The sequence below is a fragment of the Nannospalax galili genome, unplaced genomic scaffold (genome assembly GCF_000622305.1).
Source record: "Nannospalax galili isolate Female #2095 unplaced genomic scaffold, S.galili_v1.0 scaffold447, whole genome shotgun sequence".
Taxonomy (NCBI): Eukaryota; Metazoa; Chordata; class Mammalia; order Rodentia; family Spalacidae; genus Nannospalax; species Nannospalax galili.
In genome coordinates, this window is record NW_008355650.1 from 599,730 (window position 1) to 623,232 (window position 23,503).

A 23,503-nucleotide genomic window follows, 5' to 3' on the forward strand; every position below is an offset into this window, starting at 1 on the left:
TGGTCTTTTTGAGACAGTCTCCCTTATAGCCTGAGCTGGCCTGGAACTTGCTTAGTAGACCAGGCTGGCCTTGAACTCACAGAGATCTGCCTGCCTCTGCCTCTGAGTGCTGGGATTAAAGGTGTGCACCACCACACCCAATCTGAGAGTATTTTTAAGATAAACCCAAACCTTTTTTGAAAATTGTCATTTGGCTTTCTTTATTCATTTTAAAAAAATTAATTAAAAATGAGTTTCCCTTACAAAGTTACCAGAAAGTGTGGGTTCTCTTTTTGGCTACTCAGTTGTTTAAATAAATCATCGTTGAGGAGAGGTTTTTATTGTTATATGAGCATAAAAGATTGTCAAATCAAAAATACAATGTCTGGGACTGAGCTGTCAGGTAACTCGGTGAAGTCTTCTGTTTCCAGGGGCAGAGCTCCAGGTAAAGCAAGAAAACTAGGGCTGCAAACCCCTGGCTGCGGACAGGACAGTGGTGGACAGGACAGTGGGCCTGCTTTGCACAGATCTGCCAACCAGACCCTGTGAAGGCCAGTGAGTGTGGGTGTGCAAGCAGTTAGGTGTGCAAGCGGCATGGCTCATTTCTGAGTTCTCACTAATTGTAGACCAACAAAACAATGGCAAGACTTACAGGAAAAAATGTATTGCAACAGGTCCACCACACAATTTGAATTACAACGTGAGGATGAGGGGAAACTGGCTTCAGGCCAAAGTTCCTGGCTCAAAGCACAGGTCCCCCAAGTCAGGGGCAGGCCAAGCTCATCAAGTCTATGACATTTTCCTGGCACCAGGCCATGGAGAGGGCATGGCCTCCCACCGTTCCAAACCTACCTGGTAACAGGAGCAGGAAGTCCACATTCTTCCCCTTACACAACCACCTTGCCTTTAAAAATGTTCTGGGAATATGTGGATGCGATGGCGTGCGGGGTCTGGAGACTGAACACTCCAGCCAGCCCTTGCTGACAAAACCCCTCGCTCCTGTGAAAGTTTCTTTCAGGTTTTTTGCTCCTTTTCTCCCAGTTCCCTAAAAAGTTTGAGGTTTGAGGGAAAATGTTACAAAGGGACAGGCCCACAGAGGGGATGGTGCCCACGTCCCCGGAAGGCGCTCAGCTCTCCTCCGAGGGTCTTCAGAAGCTCTCAGCCCACCAGCATGCAGGAGCTGCCTTGTGCTGGAGGAGCGCAGGCCAGGCAGAGGGGCTCTCTTCTGTCCTCAGGGTCCCACTGTCAGCAAACACAAACTGCAGACAATCGCTTTACTGAACCCAAAGAACCTGACAAACCAGAATCCATTGGAGATGCTCTCTGTGCAGTGACCTTGTAAAAAACACGAGGAAACCATCGTATTCCAGTAAGGGGTCCGAGTCAAGGCGCCTGCTCAGTCAAGGCGCCTGTAGGAAGCAGAGTTTTGGGGTAACGAGGAAGAGGAGAGCCGCCATCCCGGGAGCACATCTCTCTCTGATACAGAAAACCATGAGCAGGTGCCGCGGCCTTGCCCGCCGAGCGGGTGGGTAAGCAGCTGGACCCGCAAGGCCACGTGGCTGTCCTGGCTCACCGCTGCCTATGTGCGGCAGAGCTTCAGCGGGAAGTTCTCGGTAATGAGGTGGTCCGCGTGCAGAAGCACCACTACGTTAATCTCAAACTCTGCCAAGAGAAGAGAGAGCCATGCTCATTCTCACTGGAAACCCCACGCCACCTGCACTTCGGGCTGGTGGTGAGGAAATGTCCGGGTGCCACTTGGGACTCTGCTCAGGTCCTAGGCAGCGTCTCCCCACACTTCTGCAAATCCAGTGAGGGTCATGTGACTGACTACTGTAGTTTTCTCTAAGTAGTACTGCCTTGTCACCTTGGATACCAAGTCATAAGGAACACCCCGTTGTCCATTTTCTTTTCTAGGAATTTCTAGTCTTTCCGAAACGTCCTCTATCTGCTTATTTTTACATTTCCTGCAATTCTAATGGAATACTAGACTGAAAACCGTGCTACAGCATCAGGGTAGTCTCCAACTTCTACTGAGAAGCATCTTTTAAAACAGCATGTGGTCTAAGCCAGGCAGAGTGGCTCCCCTAAACCAGTACTGGAGAGGACCAAGTAAGAGGAAGGCTGTGAGCTTAAGATCAGTCTCCGCTACACAGTAAGTTCCAGGGCAGCCTGGCTACAGAATGAGACCCTGTTTAAACAAACAAAACTAACAAACTAGAAAGAAAGAAAACAAAAACCAGCATACAGTTCAACTGCTGTTCCTCTGGATATAGCTAATTTTCTGGAGACACTTGTGAAACATATGGCTCTTACCTTCCAGCAGACATCAGATTTTAACTGCTATGGATAAAAATTACAATAAAAGGGCTGTGTGTGTGAAGAGGCAGCACCTCAATGAAAAATGGGCCACGCTCCACTAACCGAATCAGGACAACCACTCCTCATTGAGGTGTCCGGCTCTGCTCCTGAGTCACCCCCGACAACACTGGCGATGCCCTGACTTACCTCTTTCCCTACTTTGATACTGTAACTATGCGCTGTAAGCCCTTCCTACCTCCATTTTCTTCAACCAGTATCCGGTTACTTTGTGCACCCAGAAGAAGGAAGCCTCATATTAGGGAGCTGGCGCTGGCGTTCATCTCCAGTGGAAAAGCCCCAGCAGGGTTGGTATGTGCAGCAGTGCTAAGCAGGATGCCCTGAAGACTGAGGGAGAGAAGGGTCTCCACCATGAGGGCCTGATCACGCACTGGAGTCACTTGGCTTCAACACCAATAAAGAAAGCGCAACGTGCAGAATTATTGCCCTTAACACAGGATGCTCACTCTCAACTCTGGGCCCCTTTGAATCCGTCCTCCTGAGACTCAGCCTAGCTTCCTCCAGCAATGCCCATGGCATCGAGGACTCACACCAGTATCGGAAAGCAGTGTAGTGAACAGCATCCTTTCAACAAACTTGCTTCCAGGGCCCCCAAAATCACAACCCCAGGGACTCCAAGAAGCCAGAGCTGCTTACACATGATTCTAGGTCACTTTTCAACTGTGGAGACCTCCCAGACTAACAGTATCTGTCAACTCAGTATCAAGACACAGGGATACCCACACCTTCCTTGCCCTGGCAGGCTGCAGTCCTAAACTGTGAACTGACATGAACCCTTCCTCTCTTCAGCTGCCTCTTGTCAGATACTTGGTCACAGCAAGGAGAAGAGAAACTAACAGAAAAAACTGACCATATGGTTCACGGGCCTTGGGAACCGGTTTGTAGGAAGAACATAAAGAAGTTGGATCTGTGGACTAGAGGAACTCTAGAACATGGTAAGCGGAGAGCAATGGCCCATTCGGACAGGAGTGTGGAAAACGAGAACACCATCAGAAAGGTGGTAAAGACTACTTGCACAGCTTCAGAAGAAAACTTAGAGCTGTTTGGAAACTGGACTAGAGGCCATTCAAGTTAACACTCCGACAAATAATCTGGCTTCATTCTGCCTAATCCTCAGTTAAGTGATGCTGAATTCAAAGTAACGGATCAGTCGGTTTAGCAGAGGAAACGTCATCGTTCAGGCTATGCCATGGTTACTGCTCACTGCTCTTGTGCAGATTTAAAACGAGAGACAAAGACATGAAAAAACATGCATTTTGGCAAAGAAAGGAGCACACAACAGAACTGGAGCGTGGGGCTACCCAAGGCGACTGGAGCCCACCTGATGCTGCCAAGAGCCCTAGATGCCAGACATGGAGGTACAGGAGGTGGTGTCTGACCTGCTGCACTTGGGTCCTGCTTTAGGAGTCTTTCCTTGCTATGGCCCTATTCTTACCTTTCTGAATGGGAATGTTTATTCTGTGCCTATGCTGGAACTATGCCAGTTCTAAATTAAATTTTATAGGAGCACAAGTTGAGTCTCAGAAGAGAATGGCTTTTGATCAGTGTTGAAGTTGTTAAGACCATGGGGACTCTTGAAGTTGAAATGAATGCACTTTGCATTATGAGATGGCCATGAGCCTATTGGGGTACAGGGTTCTAGAATGCCACTGCTCTACATTGGTGTGTTTCGGTGTCAGGTTGACAAAGGGTGAACTCCTGGTTGATCGTTATCGTCAGCTTGACTAGATTTGGAATCACGTGAGAGAAACACCTCTGGGTATGTCTTTGAGGGACTTTCTATAGAGGTTTAACTGAGGAGGGAAGGCCCACCTTGAAAATGGTGGCACCATCCCATGGAATGAGGTCCTGACCTGAACAAAATGTGAAATGAAGAAAGTAACCCTAACAGCACCATTCACCTCTCTGCTGTATGATCCACCCAGATGTGATCAAGCAGCCTCCTCTTGCCATGCCGTTCCCACTATAATGGAAGTACCATCAGACTGTGACCCCAAATAAACTCTCCTTTTGGTTGTTTCTTGTCAGGTATTTAGTTCCATCAATGAGAAAACACAGTGAGCACATACTACCTGTTTAGCAACTATAAAGCCTTTTCTATAAAAATCCCGGTATCTTCACTTGGCCAAATCCAACCCTAAAGGGGAACGTTCAGCAGACTCCACTGTCTACTCATGCAGCTTCTCACTGAGGTCTCGTTAAATAACCCAAGGGTTGTACACTTTAGGCTGTAATTACAGCAGGCCCAGGTACCAGGTGCTCCTTCCCTATGGGCCACACCCTTTCCCAAATCCCACAGACCAGGAGTCCAGCTTACCCACTTTGAAGTTGGTGGTCTCCAGTGTTGGGCAGGTGAACAGTCTGGGGAAGACCATGTATATGGGGACAGAGAGGCTCCTGCAAACATCCCCGTCGGCAATCTGAATATTCTGAATCTCTGTGGCATCACGTGCATAGCCTTCTGCACACCCTGGGGAAGGGAAGAAACACCATCAGGCCAGGAAAGCACCAAAGCAAGCTAGTCAACAGACCCTTTCAACATGGTGCCAACCAGCATCAACACACTCATACATTTCTCCAGTTTGTTAAGTTTAAGATTCTCCAGAGCTCCTTCCCTTCCACATTTCCTTCTTCAAGCACACGGCACTTGCAATAATGTGCTTAAGATTTCAGGTGTTGGAAACCTAACGCCCAAATTAAACTTCAATGATATCTGCAAGTGGGGTCTTTGGGGGTGAGTGGATCACAGGGAGCAGCTTTGTTACAAAAATGAGGTCTCTCTGGCACAAGAGACAAGATGTGATGCCCTCCATCTTATGATGCCCTCTACCACATTAAGAATACAAGATGGGATGACTCAGCAGTTAGGACTGCGTCCTGCTTTTCCAGATGATCAGAGTTCAGTTCCCAGAGGTTCTGACACCTACTTCTGACATCTTGGCACCCCCCCCCACCCTTACCCCAGCATCTGCTTACACAGATACACACAAATATGGACAAATAAAAATGAAATCTTAAAAGAGCAAAACAAAACCTAAGCTGGGTGCAGTGGTACACACCTTGAATCCCAGCACATAGGCAGAGGCAGGTGGATCTCTGTGAGTCCGAGGCCAGCCTGGTCTACATAGTGAGTTCCAGGTCAGCTGGGGCTACAGGGAGACCCTGTCTCAAAACAAAACTACAAGAAGGCCCCTGCCAGATGCTAGTACTGTGTTCTTGAGCTTTTCTACCTATAGAACCATTAGCAAAATAAACCTCTATTATTGTTATTTTAATATTTTATTATTTTTATGTGTATGTGTGTATTGCCTGCATGTAGGTAAATGCACCCATATTGTGCAATGCCCATGGAGGACAGAAGAGGCTGTCGGATCCCCTGGAACTGGAGTTACGGACAGTTGTTAGCTGCCATATGGGTGCTGGGATTCGAACCTGGGTCTTATGTAAGAACAGCCAGTGTTCTTAACCACTAAGCCATCTCTCTACCCCCATAAACCTCTATTTTTAAAAATTACCTAGTCTCAAGGATTTCGTTATAGCAACAAAAACCAAGCCAAGACATGCATGTACTTGCAGTAGCTAGACATGGTCTTACTTTGAATCTACCCATTCTTTCTTCTCTATCTTTAACTAAGGACAGAAGTTTATTGGTTTATTTTGTTCTGAAGTTGGGAATTCCAGGAACAGGGGACAGACTCAGCAACTGATGGCTCTGTGCTATATGATAACATGAAGGAGAACCTCATGGTGAGGGAGAGCCAGCCAGAGAGAGGTCACCATTACAAAAGGCCCTCCCAAGACAACCCAGTAGTCCATTGTGAAGACCACTCCCAGGACTCCTTTACCTCTTCTCAACACTACTGTGCCGGGGACAAGTCTCCACACTTAACTTTTGGGGAGCATGTTCAAAGCAAGGGATGTGTCTCCATGGCCCATCGTGATTTAAACAAATTTCCCAGCAGTGAGCACTAGGAGCCAGGTCATCCATTCAGCAAAATGAGATTGCCATATTAATGTTATATCTTGCCCATAACCATTTTTCCAAAGGGTCTAGGAGACACTTGTAGTGCTCTCAGGAATTAAGGGAAGTGTTCAAGAATGTCATAGGTGCGTATTGTCTCTGCATTATTTCCATTCTCCCCAGTGCCCCACTGTGCTGGACAGCTTCAGCTGTCAACATGACACATCTGGATGGACAGAGCCTCAACTGGGGAACTACTTCCATTGGACTGGCCTGTGGCCATGTTTGTGGGGCATTTTCTTGATTGTTGAAGGATGTAGGAGGGTCTAGCTCACTGTGAACAGTGCCACCCCCTGGGCAGGTGGTCCTATGTTGTATAAGAAAGCAGGTTGAGCATGAGCCAGAGGTCAGTACGCAGCACTCCTCCATGGTCTGTGCTCCAGGTTCCTGCCTTGGCTTCCCTTGATGATGGACTGTGAGCTGTAAGCCAAATAAACCTTTTCCTCTCCAAGTTGGTTTTAGTTAGTGTTTTTATCACAGCAATAGAAAATAACTCCTCACGTCCCCCCACTCCCTCTCAATTTCATATCCTTTTATTATTACATGTGTGTCTGTGTGTTTTTGTGTATGTAAAATGTACTGAGTCCACTTAGTGGTGCTCGCACATACCTGTGTTTGGGGCTGCCCACCTGGCATTACATAACCTCTCCAGGAGCTCGTCCCTGAGGAAAACTGATTCTCCCTCTCTCAGCATCCATTGGTTGCCTATAGCTCTCTTCATCTTAAGCTGAGACCCTGTGATATCCCCTCCCCCCATCCACCTTGGCATGCCAGCTGGTTTTGTCATTATGTAGATCTTATTAGACTACCATATTATGGAGATTTCATTGGTGCAACTTCCCTGTTTAATAATGCATTAACTAGCAGCACGTGTCTAGTCCCTCTTACATCTTTCCACCCCCTCTTACACAATGTTCCTTGAGCCTTAGGTATATAAGTTGCATTACAGATGTGTCACTTAGGATTGGGCACCTCACAGTCACTTATTCTGTGTTTGACCAGGTGTGGCTGGCACAGCTATCTCTACTGGTGCAGTAGTGGCACTTTTATCTTGGGGGTACTCAATAGCTGTCTAATTGGACTTAAGGCCCCCTCAATGGGAGGGAAATCATGTATGGTACTGTAAACATCGTCAAGTATGTATGGCTGAAGAGGTCGTCATGGATCCTAAAAAAACAACAAAAAAAGCCCTACCTTTGTCACATTCCTAGACCAATGCAATTTCTGACTGTATTCTAAATATGTATTGTTATATTTACAGACAAGTGTACCTCTCACTACTCACCAAAGAAGCTTCTTTTTGCAACAAATGTAGACTACTAAAAAGGGAAAGGGAAGCATTTTTAAAACACGCATTTCCTGATTCCCAGGTTCCACTCCAGACCTGAATTAGAATCTCTGCAAACAGAGCTTAGGCACACGCACTTTAGCAAGCTCCTGGGGAACGAGTGTAGATGCACTTGAGAACCTCCACCTCCCAAGAACATGAATCCTATGGATGCATCTCATGTTGTAACTGGCCTAGCACTCAGGCATCATAATTAACTATTGACTGAGGGTGACAGGCAGAGTCTCCAACACTTGCAGCCTCCAAAGGCCTTACCACAGGTCTCCACGCGGACCAGCTGAAGCTCTATGCTCCGGATGGCAGCATCCGAATGCTCCACCACCAGCTCTCCTGTCAGTGGCTGCGTGATAGCACAGTTGGTGGAGTTCAGATGTCCTCTAATGAGGAATTTGGGAAGTGAGGCTCTCTACAATAAACAAAAAGAAAGACATCAGGAACAGAAGGAAAAAGGAGCTATTATTCTGCTCCGGTATAAATAAAAGCTGAAAAAAAGTTGGGCAATTGTTCTACACACAAACCATGGGAATGCTGTTTTACACAAGAAAAATAATGGACATTAAGAGGCTGAACTGTCAGCTTCCCCGACACCACACACACACACACACCCCCGACCTGTCCTGTGCAGAATGAGCAACTCACTCAGAACCACCCCTCTGCCTACACTCCAGGCAGGCAACAAGACACAAAATATAGAAAGCTGAGAAGCTGACGGGGTTTTTAAGGACAAGTGGTCCAGCGCACCACTCACCAGCCCTGAAAAAAAAGGTAGTTGGTTTTAAATTGTTCCCAATTAGGCAAGTTTGAAAAGCCAAGACAATTATTTTATTTCAAGGAAATTTAAAGAGCAGTTTTCTCAAAGCCTGATGAAAGACCTTTTCTCTGTAGACATGGGAGACTGGCTGAGGTAACTGGCGATGGTGTTGAGGGGAAAGAGTTGACTGTCACTGCAGGAGTCTTCACCTCTGTCATCTTCACCTCTGTCATGTCCCACTATGCAGCAGAAGCAGCAGAAGCCACAAGTTTAAAATTGTGTGTCATTTAAGATTTTGTGGTAGTCACATCAAAAAATTTCAATGATATCTCCAAAACGTTATGACTTCTACAGATAATCAGTATGAAAATATGAATGATGCAAGTGACAGCTACAGCTCCCCTGAGAGACTGCTTCCTTAGCAAGCATGAGGTCCTGGGCTCAATCCCGGTACCACACGAACCAGGCATTATGCGGAATGCCTGTAGCCCAACTCAAGGGTGGAGGGAGGAGGACCAGAAGCTCCAAGACATCCTCAACTAAATAATCTGAGGCCAGTCTGGATCCATGAGCCCCTGCCTCTTTTCACACTGAGTCTCTGAAACTGGCTCAGTATTCTCTGCAGCTCATCTGAAGTCAGACCAGCCGCATGTGGAGTAGCAGTGGTCACAAGGGGCTGGTGGCCACCAGACTGGTGCCACTCTTGCTTTCTACGTGACGGGCCCTCTGAAAATGTCCGCAGACACACATTCCTTCTCCCGCTCTTCCCAGAGGTCACGGCATCAACAATACAAACCCGCACCCCTCTGAGTCTGCCCTCAGCCTCCAGTCTGTGAGCCATCCTATTCCTCAACACAAATCCCTTTTCGACTTGGAAAAGAAAACCAATGGTGTTTTGTGAAATATTAACTATATGTTAGTCAAAATATTTACACTAAAGTGTCATGTTCTCATTTTCCAACAATAAACATGAATGCTTCTGTATAATAAAAGTTGTTCCTCTAGAACAGCTACACGGCCGGAAGGCAGGCCACCTACACATACCTGCATTCTCTATGTAACACTTAGGGCAAAATTCAGGGGGGTACACTCCAGAGAACAGATTCTCACCAGGGCTGGTGGTTGACAGTAGTCTTGTTAATGAAAGGATCTGTAAAATGAGGATCTGTACACCTACGGATCCTCACGTACATATCAAAAATCAACATTTAAAAAAGATAAAAGAGGACTCTCCCCCCGACATAGAGCCCACCTGTGAGAAACAATCAATACTGAAGCAGAAACAAGGGCATGGCACCTGCATCGGAAGAAATGGAGCTCACAGGGTGCTACTGACGTGTCATAGTGGCTCCTTCCAGAACTTTCTGAAAGGCTACCTCTAACATTCCCTTGTCTCCTTTTTACCTCCTAATGAATGGCATCAGTGATCACTCTAGAGCCCCAAATCTCCCAAACTTGTCCTCAATTAAAATCCATATGAACAAAATGCAGAATTGGAATAGATAACAAGCTCTGTCCAGAAAGCACTGTAGTATTCACTGCTTGCTCTGACAGTAATTTACTTAAAAAAAAAAAAAAAAAAAAAAAAAAAAAACCTCAACTTAATCATGAAAAAGCATTGCAAAATCCAGGGTCAGGCAAGAAAAAACGTATGTTTTCGCTCTTTTTCTTAAAAAAAATTTTTTAAAAAAAAAAAAAAAAAAAAAAAAAAAACTTGGGAAAATTCCTGGCAGTGGAGGAGACTGCTAGTCTAAGGGGGTGGGCCACAGTGGTGGGATGGGCCAAAGTGACTGTGTGCCCAGTACAGTCACCCAGCAGAAAGCCCGCTGAGTCTGCCCAAGAGCTAGGCAACCCTGGCCTTCATGCTGGGCATGAGTCCACAGTCTGGTGCTGTCCAGCTCCCATGTCCTCACTGCCCACTCCCATGGACAGTTCTTCATCAATGGGAACTCTAGGAAGAGACACTGCAAACCAAGCCTCAGTTGAGGATGACAGATGCCATGGGGTCAGTCCAGTGCAGACCATGGCTACTATGAGAAACAAAGGGGACAGGCAGGGGGACACGCAAGGGGACAGCAGGGCTGGAGCTCGGGGCACATATGCAGGAAACAAAGACAATGGTAAGAAGTCACAGACAAGCCAGGTAATGGTGCACACTTGTAGTTCTAGAGGATGGCTCCAATTCAAGCAGCCTAGGCAGTAAGTGAGAAGTCTGTCATCTCAAGAAAATATAGTAATCTGGGCATGGTGGCACATGCCTTTAATTCCTCCAGCACTTGGTGGGCAGAGACAGGCAGATCTCTGTGAGTTCCAGGCCAGCTGGAGCTATGGGGAGAGCCTATAAGAAAGGGAGAGTCTCAAAGAAAAGAAAAAAATAAGCGTATTAAAAATATGCTTCTAAAAACATTTTATTTCACCTAAGTAATTACTGAATTCAACATGAAATCAACTTGAAAATACCAATTTGGGCAAAAACACCATTCTCTGATTCCCAACTAGGCAGCAGCTGGTCACTGGGTCAAGTCACTAGGAAGACCACTGCCTGCGAGCATAAGGAACGCATTACCTCTTTGACATTCTGCAAGGTTTCCGGGGTGATGGTGAAATCCACAGGACTCGGGGTCAACTTCCCCTTCTGAGGCTAAAACAGAGGCAAACCCACAGTGAGCAGGGTGAAGCTCTGCATGTGGAACAGCTTCCTCCCCTGATTAAAACAAACACAGGAGCTGGAAGAGACTTGGCGCTGGGGAGCAGGAGATTTGAATCCAAACACAAACCCAGCTCTGCCCCCAAACAATCACACTGTCAGATTTCTCCACCCCAGTGCTCGGTTTCCTCATCCAAGGGACGTTTCTGATTGTTTTTTTTAAAGATTTTTGTTTGCTTATTTTACGTGTATGTGTATGTGCCTGAGTGTCTGTATATGCACAATCTCTAGAGGCCAGAAGACCGGGTCCCTTGGAGCTCGAGTTACACAGTTGTGACACAACCCATATGGGTGCTGGGACTGAACTCAGGTCCTCTGCAAAAGCAGCATGTGCTCTTAATGGAGCCATTTCCCTAGCCTCCAAGGAACTGTATGGGTTCAGAATTTTGAAACTGGATGTAAGGTACAGCACAGTGATACTGGGAGGCATTTGTCTGCAACCTTCCACTGGAGTGTCAACACATGCTGCTGATGAGGCACAGTGACTTCATGAGGAGCTGGTCCCACCTCACACGAGAAGTGAGGTACATGGAGCACACAGACTTGCTTACTACATGGCAGAGCTGAGGGAGGCCTGAACAAGCCAATGCTGTTAGCCACTAGCTACACAGCTGTCTACTGGAAAGATCATTCCAGAATCCATTCACACAGCCACATTTCGCTAAAGCCTGACTGGCACTGCACCCAGGATCAGAATGCAAAAGGTCAACAAGACCCAGGGAACCAGGAGAGGGCACCAGCCTGTGAGCCAAGTTCACACTCTCCTTAGAGGATTATTCCAAGGAGTTATGTTCTGGAACATACTCTAGCTTAATGGGTTCATTAACATGTTCTTTAGTCAAAATATCCTTCCTGCTGCGTTAATGCAATATTTAATCTACAAACCAGAGGCCAAGTGGGTGTTAGCCTTATGAAATCACCCACTGTTTTTAAAAATATCTTTTTTACTTTTTGCTTTGATTTTATGTGTACAAGTGATTTTCCTGAATATATGTAAATGCATCCATATGTACAATGCCCATGGAGGCCAGAAGTGGGCGTCAGATCCCCTGGAACTGGAGTTAAAGATGGTTGTTAGTTGCCACGAAGTTGCTGGGAACTCAACTCTGGTCCTCTGCAAGAACAGCACATACTTTTAACTGCCGAGTCATCTCTCCAGCCCCTCCATTTGGCTTTTTTCTGTGACAGGGTCTCACTCACTTTATAGACAGTCCAGGGTGGCCTTGAGCTCACTCTACAGCCCACAGTAGATTAGAATCACACTCCTGGCAACTGTCCTGCTTCAGCTTCTGAGCAGTGGAATTGCACGTGTGAGCCACCATGCCTGGCCAATAACTCAATCCTCGAAGGCCCCATGGTGACAGAGTACCATGAGCAGGGGTAGGAGCCCTAAGGAGTGCTGTCCCCACAGTTGGGACCACAGCCATACTGAGGAGGGCTCTGCAGGCATAGGGTGGGGTGCATCAGACAGGTGCTGGACACGGCCCTGGGCTAGGCTCACTGCTCGTCACAAAGTTTAAAGTTCTCTTTTCAAGTCCATAAAAGGCTGTCAGCATTTTTTTAGGAAATAGTTTACTTTAAGATGTTTCGGGCTTCAATTGAAAGTCCCTTGATAGAAAAAAGGAAAATACTCATCTTTTTAAACATGTAACTTAAACTTTGTAGCTAAAAGGAATATTTTGATATTTTATATAAATTTATAGATACCTAGACACCATAGAAATTAAAAATGTCACTAAGGTGCAAGGTGAAGGTGCATGGCCCTGTGGGGCTCTATCCAGCACCAGCAAGGCAGTAGTGCACAGAGTGAAGCAGTTGGAAATGGGATTGGCTGATCTGAGCTCTGCGCCCACCTACCCGACTTCCTGGAGGAGAGGCCCACCCTTCCAGTGCAGTGCAGGCCTCAGAGCAGCTTCCTGAGGTAGCCCTGCCTCATGCATGACAGCAACCCAGCCAATGCTCATCCCAGGCAGCTCTCAGGTTCAGGGCTCCAACTCAAGAATTCTGCTCAGGCCTGGAACTCCTTAGGTGCACCATCTGTGAGGGAGGGACAAGAGGGACTGGCTGCTGGCTAAAGGTGAGAATGATGTTCACAGGACAGGAAGGGACAGGACCTAGTGAGAGACAGTGCTGGGATGCATCTGTCACCACGCGCCACATCAAGAGCAGGTGCTGTCACTGCTGATTCTGTGTGACTCACAGGCTGTGGAGGACTTGCTGTCAACTTCCCCAAGTCACTGCAGCAACAGTGATGAGGGACCAACTACCCAAACTAGCATGGGAAAGGCAGTTTGAAGAACTGTTACTGTAAAATATAGACAGAAGTGTGAAGACAGGACAGGGACAACCCTGAGCATCCTATGTTCTCCTAGGGCATGAGTACCAAGCATGCTAGGCTATGACTGTTTCTCATGGTGTTATCTGCCTCAGCAGCCTTGAGGGCCAAGGTGATGTCCCTTTCTGAGACACAGCAGTTCTGTTTACTGTAAAAGCATGGGAGATGGGGGCAGGCAGTCCTCTGGGGAGGCAGACACCCACAGGTGGGCATCACCAAGCCATGGAATTGACGCTCCTGCTGTCGCTCACGTTGTCACTGCCACAGGCACCTTATGTCTCCCACCAGCACCCAAAGTACTAGCTTGTGAGCAGCTGCAATCCTAAGTTGCAAAGCAGAGCCCTGAAACGAGGCTTACGGCAGAGTGAACGATGAATTCACAGGTCTTGGTCAAGTCCTTGGCCAACAGGGACCGCCGCATGTCACAGCGCAGTGTGTACTAGAGAGAAGGAGAGGAAAATGTCACAGCGGGCTCTGCTCACAATACAACATCCAGAGACAACCAACTCAACATATATTTATTTTTTTAACTTTTAAAAAAAAATGTACTATTTTTATTTTATGTGTATGTGAGTATTGCCTGCATGTAGGTAAGTGCACTTGTGTCGTGCAATGCCCCCGGAGGACAGAAGAGGCTGTTGGATCCCCTGGAACTGGAGTTATGGACAGTTGTTAGCTGTCATGTGGGTGCTGGGATTCGAACCTGGGTCTTCTGCAAGAACAACCAGTGTTCTTAACCGCTGAGCCATATCTCCAGCTCCAAGTCAACATATTTTAAAGGAAACTTTAGCAAATGAATGTGTGACATGAAATTAATATACCCAGTACAGGGAGTTAATGCTCAAAATGAAGGTATTTCTATTTGAAAAAATAAAACATGTTCAGCCTGTGCCCACTGCCCTCCTGAAGTTGGACATACTGGAAACTACACTCGATGGCCTTTCCCACAGCGTGGAGAAAGCCAGCGGAGAACAGGAAGAGTGCAGCACTGGCAACAGATGGCTCCGATGCAGTTACCCTGCTGTGTGGGCCCGCACAGGCTCTCTGAGCTGCAGCTTTCCTCTGTACCATGGGGACACGGATGCCCACCTGCTCCAGTAGCACTCAGGAACAGTGCTGGGCACCCCAGGGACAGCCCCGGGCACCTCACACACCATCACTTCTTGCTACCTGCTGAGCACACTGTACAGGACGCAGGACAGCAGAGAGTTTACTACAGAGAAGCAATGGGTAATAACAACCTAAAAGACCTGGGACTCCACAGAATCCCAAAACTATTTCTATATATTCTAGAGGAGAAATAAAGAAGATACTTAAAAATAGTCACTTTTGGAAAATTTCAAAGACATATCAAAGTAAAGAGAAGAGTGAGACAAGGCCCCACACACTCACCAGTCAGCTCAGTCCAGCCTCCTTTAACTACCTGCCCTCCCAGCCCCGTCTGCACGCCAGCGCCCACATGCAGCTGCATCTCAACTACGAGGCAGGAGAAACAGTGCTAGCTTTACACTTGGCCTGTTCATTTTCTTGAGCCCCTGGTGACTTTTCTTAGCTGGTCACTGCTAGATGGACTGCTGTGGGAAGGCCCTGTCCTTCCAAGGCAATGTGCACTGCAGACCTGGTCACTGAGCTTTACGAAGGGTGGGCACTGGGATCACTATCTTGAACCCCTGGCCATGAGCTGAGCTGCTTTGACATCAACTTCTGTGGCATTAGTACCCTAGTGTCAGATTTTTTTGTTGCCGTTTTTGTTGTTGTTTTTTGGTCTTTTTGAAGCAGGGTCTCCCTGTAGCCCCAGCTGGTCTGGAACTCACTATGTAGACCAGGCTGGCCTTGAACTCACAGAGATCCGCCTGCCTCTGCCTCCCGAATGCGTGTCAGACTTTTTTAAAAATTGGGGACTTAGAGTAAAGCTAAGTGGTAGAATCCTTGCTTAGTGCATGGCTATGCTATGGGTTCTATCCTTAACCACCACCACCACCAAAACCCAAATTCTCATATAACTCATGTTTAATAAAGTTAGCTGTTGCTTCAATCATATAGGAAAACCTGAATTGTGTCAAAAATGATTTTCATACCTTGGACTATATGTATAATTGTGACTCTTGCAAGAAGCTGTATTCTTTTTTAAAAAAATATTTTATTTGCTGGGCGTGGAGGCACACGCCTTTAATCCCAGCACTTGGGAGGCAAAGGCAGGCAGATCTCTGTGAGTTCAAGGCCAGCCTGGTCCACATAGTGAGTTCCAGGACAGCTACAGGGAGACCCTGTCTCAAAAAGACCAAAAAAAAAAAAATTTTTTTTTTGAATTTATTATTTTTATTTTATATGTATTCATGTACTGTCTGCATGCAGGTAAGTGCACCTGTGTCATGCAATGCCTGCAGAGGACAGAAGAGGCTGTCAGATCCCCTGGAACTGGAGTTATGGACAGTAGTTAGTTGCCATGTGGGTGCTGGGATTTGAACCCGGATCTTTTGCAAGAACAGCCAGTGTTCTTAACCGCTGCGCCATCTCTCCAGCCCCCAAGATACTGTATTCTTAAGAAGAACCTATCCATATGAAATAAGTTCCTATATATTTGAGGTACTACTGGGAGATAAAGACATTTTTATAAGAATCATCCCTTGCCTGCAAGGATCTTCTTACTTACAGATGTGTGTATGCATTATGTATATTTTCTGATGCGATTTCAATCTGGTCTCCCAAACCAGACAAGCTCAGTGAGAACTGGTACCATGTGCATGCTGAGTGTGTGTACGCACTCATGGAAGGCAGTACGTAAGTGTTCTACTTTGCCTTCAATTGCTGTGACAAAACTCTCTGACCAATACCAACATGGGGAGGAAAGGGTTTATTTGGCTTACATCTCCCAAGTCACAGTTCATGAGGGAGGAAGCCCAAAGTAGGAACTTGGGGCAGGAACCTGGAGGCAGGAGCTGAAGCCCAGGCCATGGAGGAGCGCTGCTAACTGGCTTGTTCCCCTGACCCATGCTCAGCCTGCTTTCTTATACAACACAGGCCAACCTGTCCAGGGGTGGCACTGCCCAGTGGGCTAAGCCCTCCCACATCACTCAACAATCAAGAAAATGTCTCACAGACAAGGCCTCAGGCCAGTCCAATGGAGGCAATTTCGCAATTGAGGCCCCCTCTACCCAGGTGTGTCAAGTTGACAAGTGAAGCTATCCAGCACAGTCTCTATGTATACTGCCCTCATCCTGAACATCCCACATGCTGTCTGAAGTGAGCTATGTGGCTTGCCTGGTTTGACTCTTCCTGGTCTGACCTCTGCCACCTCCCTCACTGGTACAGATGTGTTCTGTAGAGCCAGAAGCTGCAGCTGCCCAGTGGCCAATGGCAGCCAGCTCTGCTATGATGAAGGACTGAGCCAGTACATAAGAAAGCCATGCTGCTCCCCTGGGGCCTGGCCTCCAACCCAGCCAAGCTGCTCCCCTGGAATTTCTGGTTCCATGATCCAGGGCTCTTGCTTGCTTGAGTCAATTTGAGTTGAGTCTACAACTTGTAAATGGAATGGTATGAATCGTACGTATCCGATCTGGTCACTATTCGTTAACTGTGAGGGCAACACTTAGTAAATTAATGCATCGTGTGGTCTGTGGAGTGGGGAGCAAGGTGAGGCAAAGAGGAGAACACTCTTGTTACTATGGCTAGGAATGTCCAAGCTCTTCTACATCTGTTTCAGTTAATTCTCACAATACTGATTTAAGAATCGTTACAAGGCTAATGTAAGTAAGGGTAGTCATCCATTAACTTACGTGTTCACCACACAGCAAATACTCACTAGTACATTCTGTGTGCCAAACCCTGTGCCCAGCTCTAATGAGTCTCTCATTAATCCCATTAAGAGCAAGTCAGGGAGGCTGCTGGGGTCACCTGCCTATCACCAAAACCTACACTGAATTCTCGCATAGGGCAGTGGTAGGACTGTAACTCAAGCTCAGATCTGCCTCCTAGAAAGCTCTGGATCTTCTTACAAGTCTCTAAGCAATCATCTAAGCAGGGTGACCCACAGGAGGTCAAGAGGGCAGCAGGAAGCCAAACTTCAGTGGTATTCAAGGAGGCACTTTTTTAAGAAAAAGATTTATTTTATTTTTAATCATGTGTAGGTATATGGGGGGGGGCTGTGCACATAAGTGCAGGTACCCACAGAGGCCAGAGACTTTGGATCCCTGGAAGCTGGAGTCACACATGGTTGTGAGCCACCTCATGTGGGTGCTGGGAACTGAACTCAGGTCCTCTGCAAGAGTAGCAAACACTTCTAAACTGCTAAACCATCTCTCCAAGCAGTTAAGTGCCGAGAAAAAAGTGCAAGCCTGAGGATCCGTGCTGATGGGCCACGTGACCAGAGAAGTCAGGGCCTCTTGGGTGACACCTGCTCTACTGTGAAATAAGGAGATTAGGAAAGGATCTGTTCATGAATTGGATGGATGGATGGATGGAATAGATCAAAAAGCTACAACCGTTACTAAGATGCCGAAGCTGGGTTTGCATTACTCCTGATCTATTTTGAAAAGCTGGCATAGTTAAAAAAAAAAAAAAAAAAAAAAGCTACAACCCTAGTTTCTCTCTTTCTAAATTTATTTATTTTATGTGTATGAGTGTTTTGCTTGCCAAAAGAGGCCAGAAGAGGGCTTCAGATCCCCTAGAACTGCAGTTACAGTTGTTAGGCACCATGTGGGTCCTGGGAACCAAACTTGGGTCCTCTGAAGAGCAGCCAGTGCTTTTAACCACCGAGTCATCTCTCCAGCTCCTATCCAAGCTTCTCTTAAGAAGTAGATTTGCACTGGGCATGGTGGCACACACCTTTTATCCCAACACGCAGGACAGAGGCAGGTGAATTACTGTGAGAACAAGGTCTGCCTGGGATGGTCTACATAGTGAGTCCAGGCCAGCTAAGGCTACAGAGAGACCCTGTCTCAAAAAACAAAAACAAAAGATTTGCTCAGAAAATATTCCCAACCTAGAAAGCTGGAAGCTGGTCAAAATTTATGTTCAGGGACTGGAGAGATGGCTCTGCCGTTAAGAGCACATACTGCTTTTGCAGAGCACCCAAGTTCAGTTCCCAGCACCCACGTTGGGTAGCTCACAGCCACCTGTAACTCTAGCTCCAGGGGACCTGACACTCTCTTGTGTGCCCTGTAGGCACCTAAACATGTGTACAAACCCACAGAGACACATACATGTACACGCATGATTAAAAATAAAATACAATCTTTTTAAAAATTCATACCTAAGCCAGGTGTGGCGCATGCATGCCTTTAGTCCCAGCACTCAGGAGGCAGAGGCAGAGGCAGGCAGATCTCTATGAGTTCAAGGCCAGCCTGGTCTACAGAATGAGTTCTAAGCCAGCTGGGGCTACAGGGAGACCCTGTCTCAAAAAGACCAAAAAAAAAAAAAAAAAAAATTCATGTACCAGCAGTTGGTATGTATATGTCTACAGAAGCAGTTTGCTCTTCCTTGAGTGTGTGTCTGTGTATACAAGTGTTCATGTGTGTTATTGCTTGAAACAGGTGTACTATCGAAACATATATCTCCTTACAGAAAGGTATTATCTGCAATACAGTGCATCATCCCATCAAATCATGAAACTCACATAAGACAAACCTTTAGTTTTGAGATTTTTTGTTATTTTGTTTTGTTTGGAGGACAGGGTCTTCTTATAGCCCTTGCTGTCCTGGAACTCACTATGTAGACCAGGTTGGCCTTGACCTCACAGGCATCCACCTGCCTCTGCTTCCCAAGTGCTGGAATTAAAGGCCTGTGACACCACCCAGCATGTTTTGAGATTTTTAAAAGAGTTTAAACGGCCGGGCGTGGTGGCGCACACCTTTAATCCCAGCACTCGGGAGGCGGAGGCAGGCGGATATCTGTGAGTTCAAGGCCAGCCTGGTCTACATAGTGAGTTCCAGGACAGCTGGGGCTACAGTGAGACACACACACACAAAAAAAAATAATTCAGCAACATAAAAAAAAAAAAAAAGAGTTTAAACATTCCAGATTTTAAGCAAAGGAATGGTATTTATCAAGTCCAAATGTGATCAAGTAAAACAAATCAAGCAACTTCCGAACTTTCTGCCTCTCGCATCCTTTTTTTCTCATTTAGCAGGGGAGCTGTGACAACACAAAAGTACCTTTCTTTGCGCTGAATAAAGGAAACTGCCTTCTCTGGTTGAGTCATGACTGGGCTCCACTCCTGAGACAACAGCAACTGTGAAAGCCATCCCTCAGTAGCAGAGGTAGACAGGAAGTCCTAGGGCCACTTCCCCCCATTTACAAGGTCTGCTCAATGAAGAATACAGTCTATGTTCAAATGGCAGCCTTTGGGCATTAAACAAAGAGATATTTATAAGAAAAAGGACACATTAGTGCTGGTGCCAAAAGAAGGTTAGGGCATATCTACTACCCAACAAGAAATGTGCCTGACGGTGTCCATGTGGCCTGAGAAGAGTGCGGAGGAGACAAAGGGACTCCAAGGAAGCGGCAATACCATGATTCCTACTAAAACATGGGTTATGGGAGGACGAGGTAGGGCTGAGTTACAGCACCGGCCTAGCATGCGTGGAGCCCTGGGCTGATCTCCAACACTGCAAAAATAATAATGTAATGATGAACAGTAATAACGGTCATGCACCAAATGTAGTTAGCAGGGCAAAATGAGAAATCAATACAGCATACACATGAGAGCCTCAGCAGTAAATCCAGTGTTCAATTCTTGAGTTCGGCTATTAGCTTTCAGTGAAGGAAAGGAGCCACGTTGGTTTTGAGCTGAGAAATGAAGCAGTCAGCGTGTGGGATTGAGAAACTCACCTGAATGTTGACGAACACGCCATGGTAAGTTTCATACAGAACTTTGTTGCCCTTCACATGCAGAGGAAATTCAAAGGGAATTTCAGTTTTACCACTGGGAAACTTTCCAGGCTTCACCATTTCTATGGTGCTGTTGATAATCTGGATCGGCTGTAAACAAAACTCAGCTCAGGCCAACAGCACGCACCTGTCTGTTATTCTCCCTGCAGAGTCAGCCCACAGCGCCCGGATGCTCCTCCCTTCCTGGTGTCTTGGCAGCACAGGGTTCGGTGTGGAGATGAAAAAGCTGCTTCTATTTTTAAAGTATGCACAATAAAGGTTCATTTCTTTAAAATGTTTAATTACATTTATTTGGTGTGCGTGTGCACATGTGCATGAGTGTACACACGCCAAGGTATGTATGTAAAAGTCAGAGGATAACTTGTGGGACTTGGGTCTCTCCTTCCATCATGTGGATCCCAGGGACTGAACTCAGGTCATCAGGTGTGGCAGTAAGCACCTTTGCTCACTGGGCCATCTCAGCAACCCAAAAATGGCTTATTTCAACCTTGGGCATCAAGATGCCATAAAAAGTAGGACCTGAACCCATGTGTCTCTGTCTCTTGCTCAAATTGTCACTGAACTGTCCTAACAACCTTACATGCAGAATGGGGAAGCAGGCCCGTCACTGAAGCAGCCTCAGCAGGTAGTCAACATGTACCGGAGGGCTGCTCCTTACCTGGCATCTCTCAGCATCACTGCCCCAGCTTCCCACAGTCCTTGGCCTCCCAGAGCCTCAGCACTACAGCCTTGTGACCAGGGCAGGCTTCCAGACCCAGGTGCCCACACAGGCCACCCCAGCTGGGCCTCCAGGGAGGAAAATGACTAACACTGCAGGCGTCACACTTTTATGTTTTCTTTTATTTTGAGATACTCTCCCTGTATCACGCAGACCAGCCTCACACTCAAGATCCTCACTGCCTCTGCCTTAGCCTTCAGAGTGCTGGGACTACAGGCATACGCCACCACATCCAACTCGCTTCAGGCTGTTAAGGCTTTCGTTTAACATTACTCTGAGAAAACCCCTGATGTAGGAAGGCCATCTCTAAATGCTAATGGATTAAGATGAGACAGTTGCAAACACAGGAAACTTCTGAATCCCAACAAGTTCGTGCTCTCCCGCCCTCAGCCCTCATCTTCCTGCTCAACTGGAGACATGGCCTACAGGAAAAGCAGCTAAGTTTGGGGAAAAAACTTCCTAGAATACAAACTCTACCCTAAATAAAGAAAACAAAAAGTGCTCCCTGCCCTAACTGCATCTTCCCTCAAAGTGAAATTCAACAAAGCAGAAGCAGCTAATAAAATATTTTGATGGAGGAAGGCAAGGACCCCAAGTCACAAGCGCAACTTCTCCGAAAAGCCCTGCTCTTCAGATTGCAGTTCCCATGATTATTTCCTTCTAACCCTAAGCACTAGGAATATTACATAAGCAGGTATCTTATCTGATAACACAGAAACAACATACATGAATGTTTTCAGGTTGTTTTATTAGAACAGAAAGTGTGAGGACCATGATCCCTTGCAACATACAACAGCTAACAAGGCACATGGCAAGTGAAAACCACAAACATTTGTGTTGAACTGTACACTCTTACCTTCACAGAATTGTAGAAAGCTTCGAACACACCCACACTTTTGGCACTGAGCTGGAGGTTTACAGTCCCTTCCATTGTCAGAGACACTCCCTGGTGCTGGACGGAATCCTTGCTAGAGATGACCACCACGCCAGAGAGCATTTCCTGGGGGGCACAAGAGAGCCTCCAATAAGACCAGCACATCTCACGTTCACCTTGTTTACAGCAGAGGAGAATCTCTGGAGCAATCTGTTCTTTCAAAGATTCAGACATTCACAAATACCTCTGCATTCAGGATGGAGAGGGTTGGCCCAGGGCAGGTGCCCACCATCAGGCCTGGAAAGAGTAAGCACGGAGCGTTGGCCCCATTGCCCTCTTCCAAATCCATCTTTAGTTCCAGCTTGTAGAATCCCACCCAAGGTCTGATTCTCAAGGACACAGACACCTGGCTCTGATTGCAGGCTCAGCCTGAGATTACACATGACCAGTGTTAGAGTTTCCTAACAGTGAAATGTCCCCAAAGGCCCATGTTTTGAACATGTGTTCCCCAGCTGCTGGTGCAATCTGGGAAGACTGTGGGGCCTGTAAGAGGTCAGGCTTAGCAGGTAGCACAGCAGGGGCAGGCCTTTGAAGGCGCTCTCTCTCTGCTTTTTGATCTGCCTGCCATGATGTAAACAGGCCCAGCCACATGCTCCCATGGCCATGAACTCCATCATACCATCCTTGCTATGATCTTATGGAACTGTGAGCCAAGACAAACTTTTCTTCCTCAAGTTGTTTCTGCCAGGCTTTTTGTTACAGTGATGCAACAGTAACTGATACAGTCACCCATACCCATCCCTTCAGAAGGGATTCAGAAAAACAAATGCCATTCTTTAGGGTTCTCCTCCGTGGTGACCGCGGGGCATACAATACATGTGGGCTAAGAACGAGCTACCGTGAACACCCCCTACCACTGTCTCTCTGACTGTCTGATACTCCTCCACTAAACTCTCACTTTCCTCACAGTTGTAATTCTGTTCATAAAAACTTCCCTAAAATTTAAATATTAAAATTATAAATTACTGTAAGTTTAAGAGGGAAAGAGTTGCTGCTGTATCAGAAACTAAAGTACATATTTCTAAGTGGTGTAATACCACAAAAATCTTGTTGGGAACAGTCGAGCTCTGTCATGGAGCATGTGTTGGGTTTCTCACAGCCTTACAGACACAAGCTTACCAGTCATGAAGTCTCATCAGGGCCCCCTGGAGACGAGGAAAGGTGATTCTACTTCTCCCACACTTGCCCCACCTTTTTCCTGGTTCCCTGATGCTCTACAGCAGGACCTGGGTAAGTGACATGGTTTTTGCTTTATAGTAAATCACTAGCCTAATTTTAAAAAAGAAGAAAAAAAAGAAAAACTCGCTCCAATTAAAACAGCTTTTTTTTTTTTTTTTTAGACAGGGGCTCCCTGTTGCCTCAGCTGGCCTGGCACTTGAAATTTAGACCCAGCCGGCCCCAAACTTTCAGAGAACCACCTTAATCTCCCCCCGCTGGGACCAAAAC

General features: G+C 46.7%; 1 protein-coding gene across 2 annotated transcripts in view; it reads right to left on the reverse strand.

The window, feature by feature from the left end:
* Positions 1-214: 214 nt before the first annotated feature.
* Positions 215-23,503, reverse strand: part of Vps26c (VPS26 endosomal protein sorting factor C) — a 29,645-nt gene continuing 6,356 nt past the window's right edge. Inside the window, exons 2-8 of one of the 2 annotated variants that reach the window (XM_008853038.3) lie at positions 21,980-22,123; positions 20,346-20,495; positions 13,876-13,956; positions 11,042-11,116; positions 7,980-8,130; positions 4,673-4,825; positions 215-1,641 (exon numbers count right to left, since the gene is read on the reverse strand). In XM_008853038.3, coding sequence (XP_008851260.1) covers positions 1,559-1,641; positions 4,673-4,825; positions 7,980-8,130; positions 11,042-11,116; positions 13,876-13,956; positions 20,346-20,495; positions 21,980-22,123 — 837 coding nt within the window. In that variant the 3' untranslated portion in view covers positions 215-1,558. The remainder of the gene's footprint in view (positions 1,642-4,672; positions 4,826-7,979; positions 8,131-11,041; positions 11,117-13,875; positions 13,957-20,345; positions 20,496-21,979; positions 22,124-23,503) is intronic. The other variant, XM_008853039.3, reaches the window with a different exon arrangement.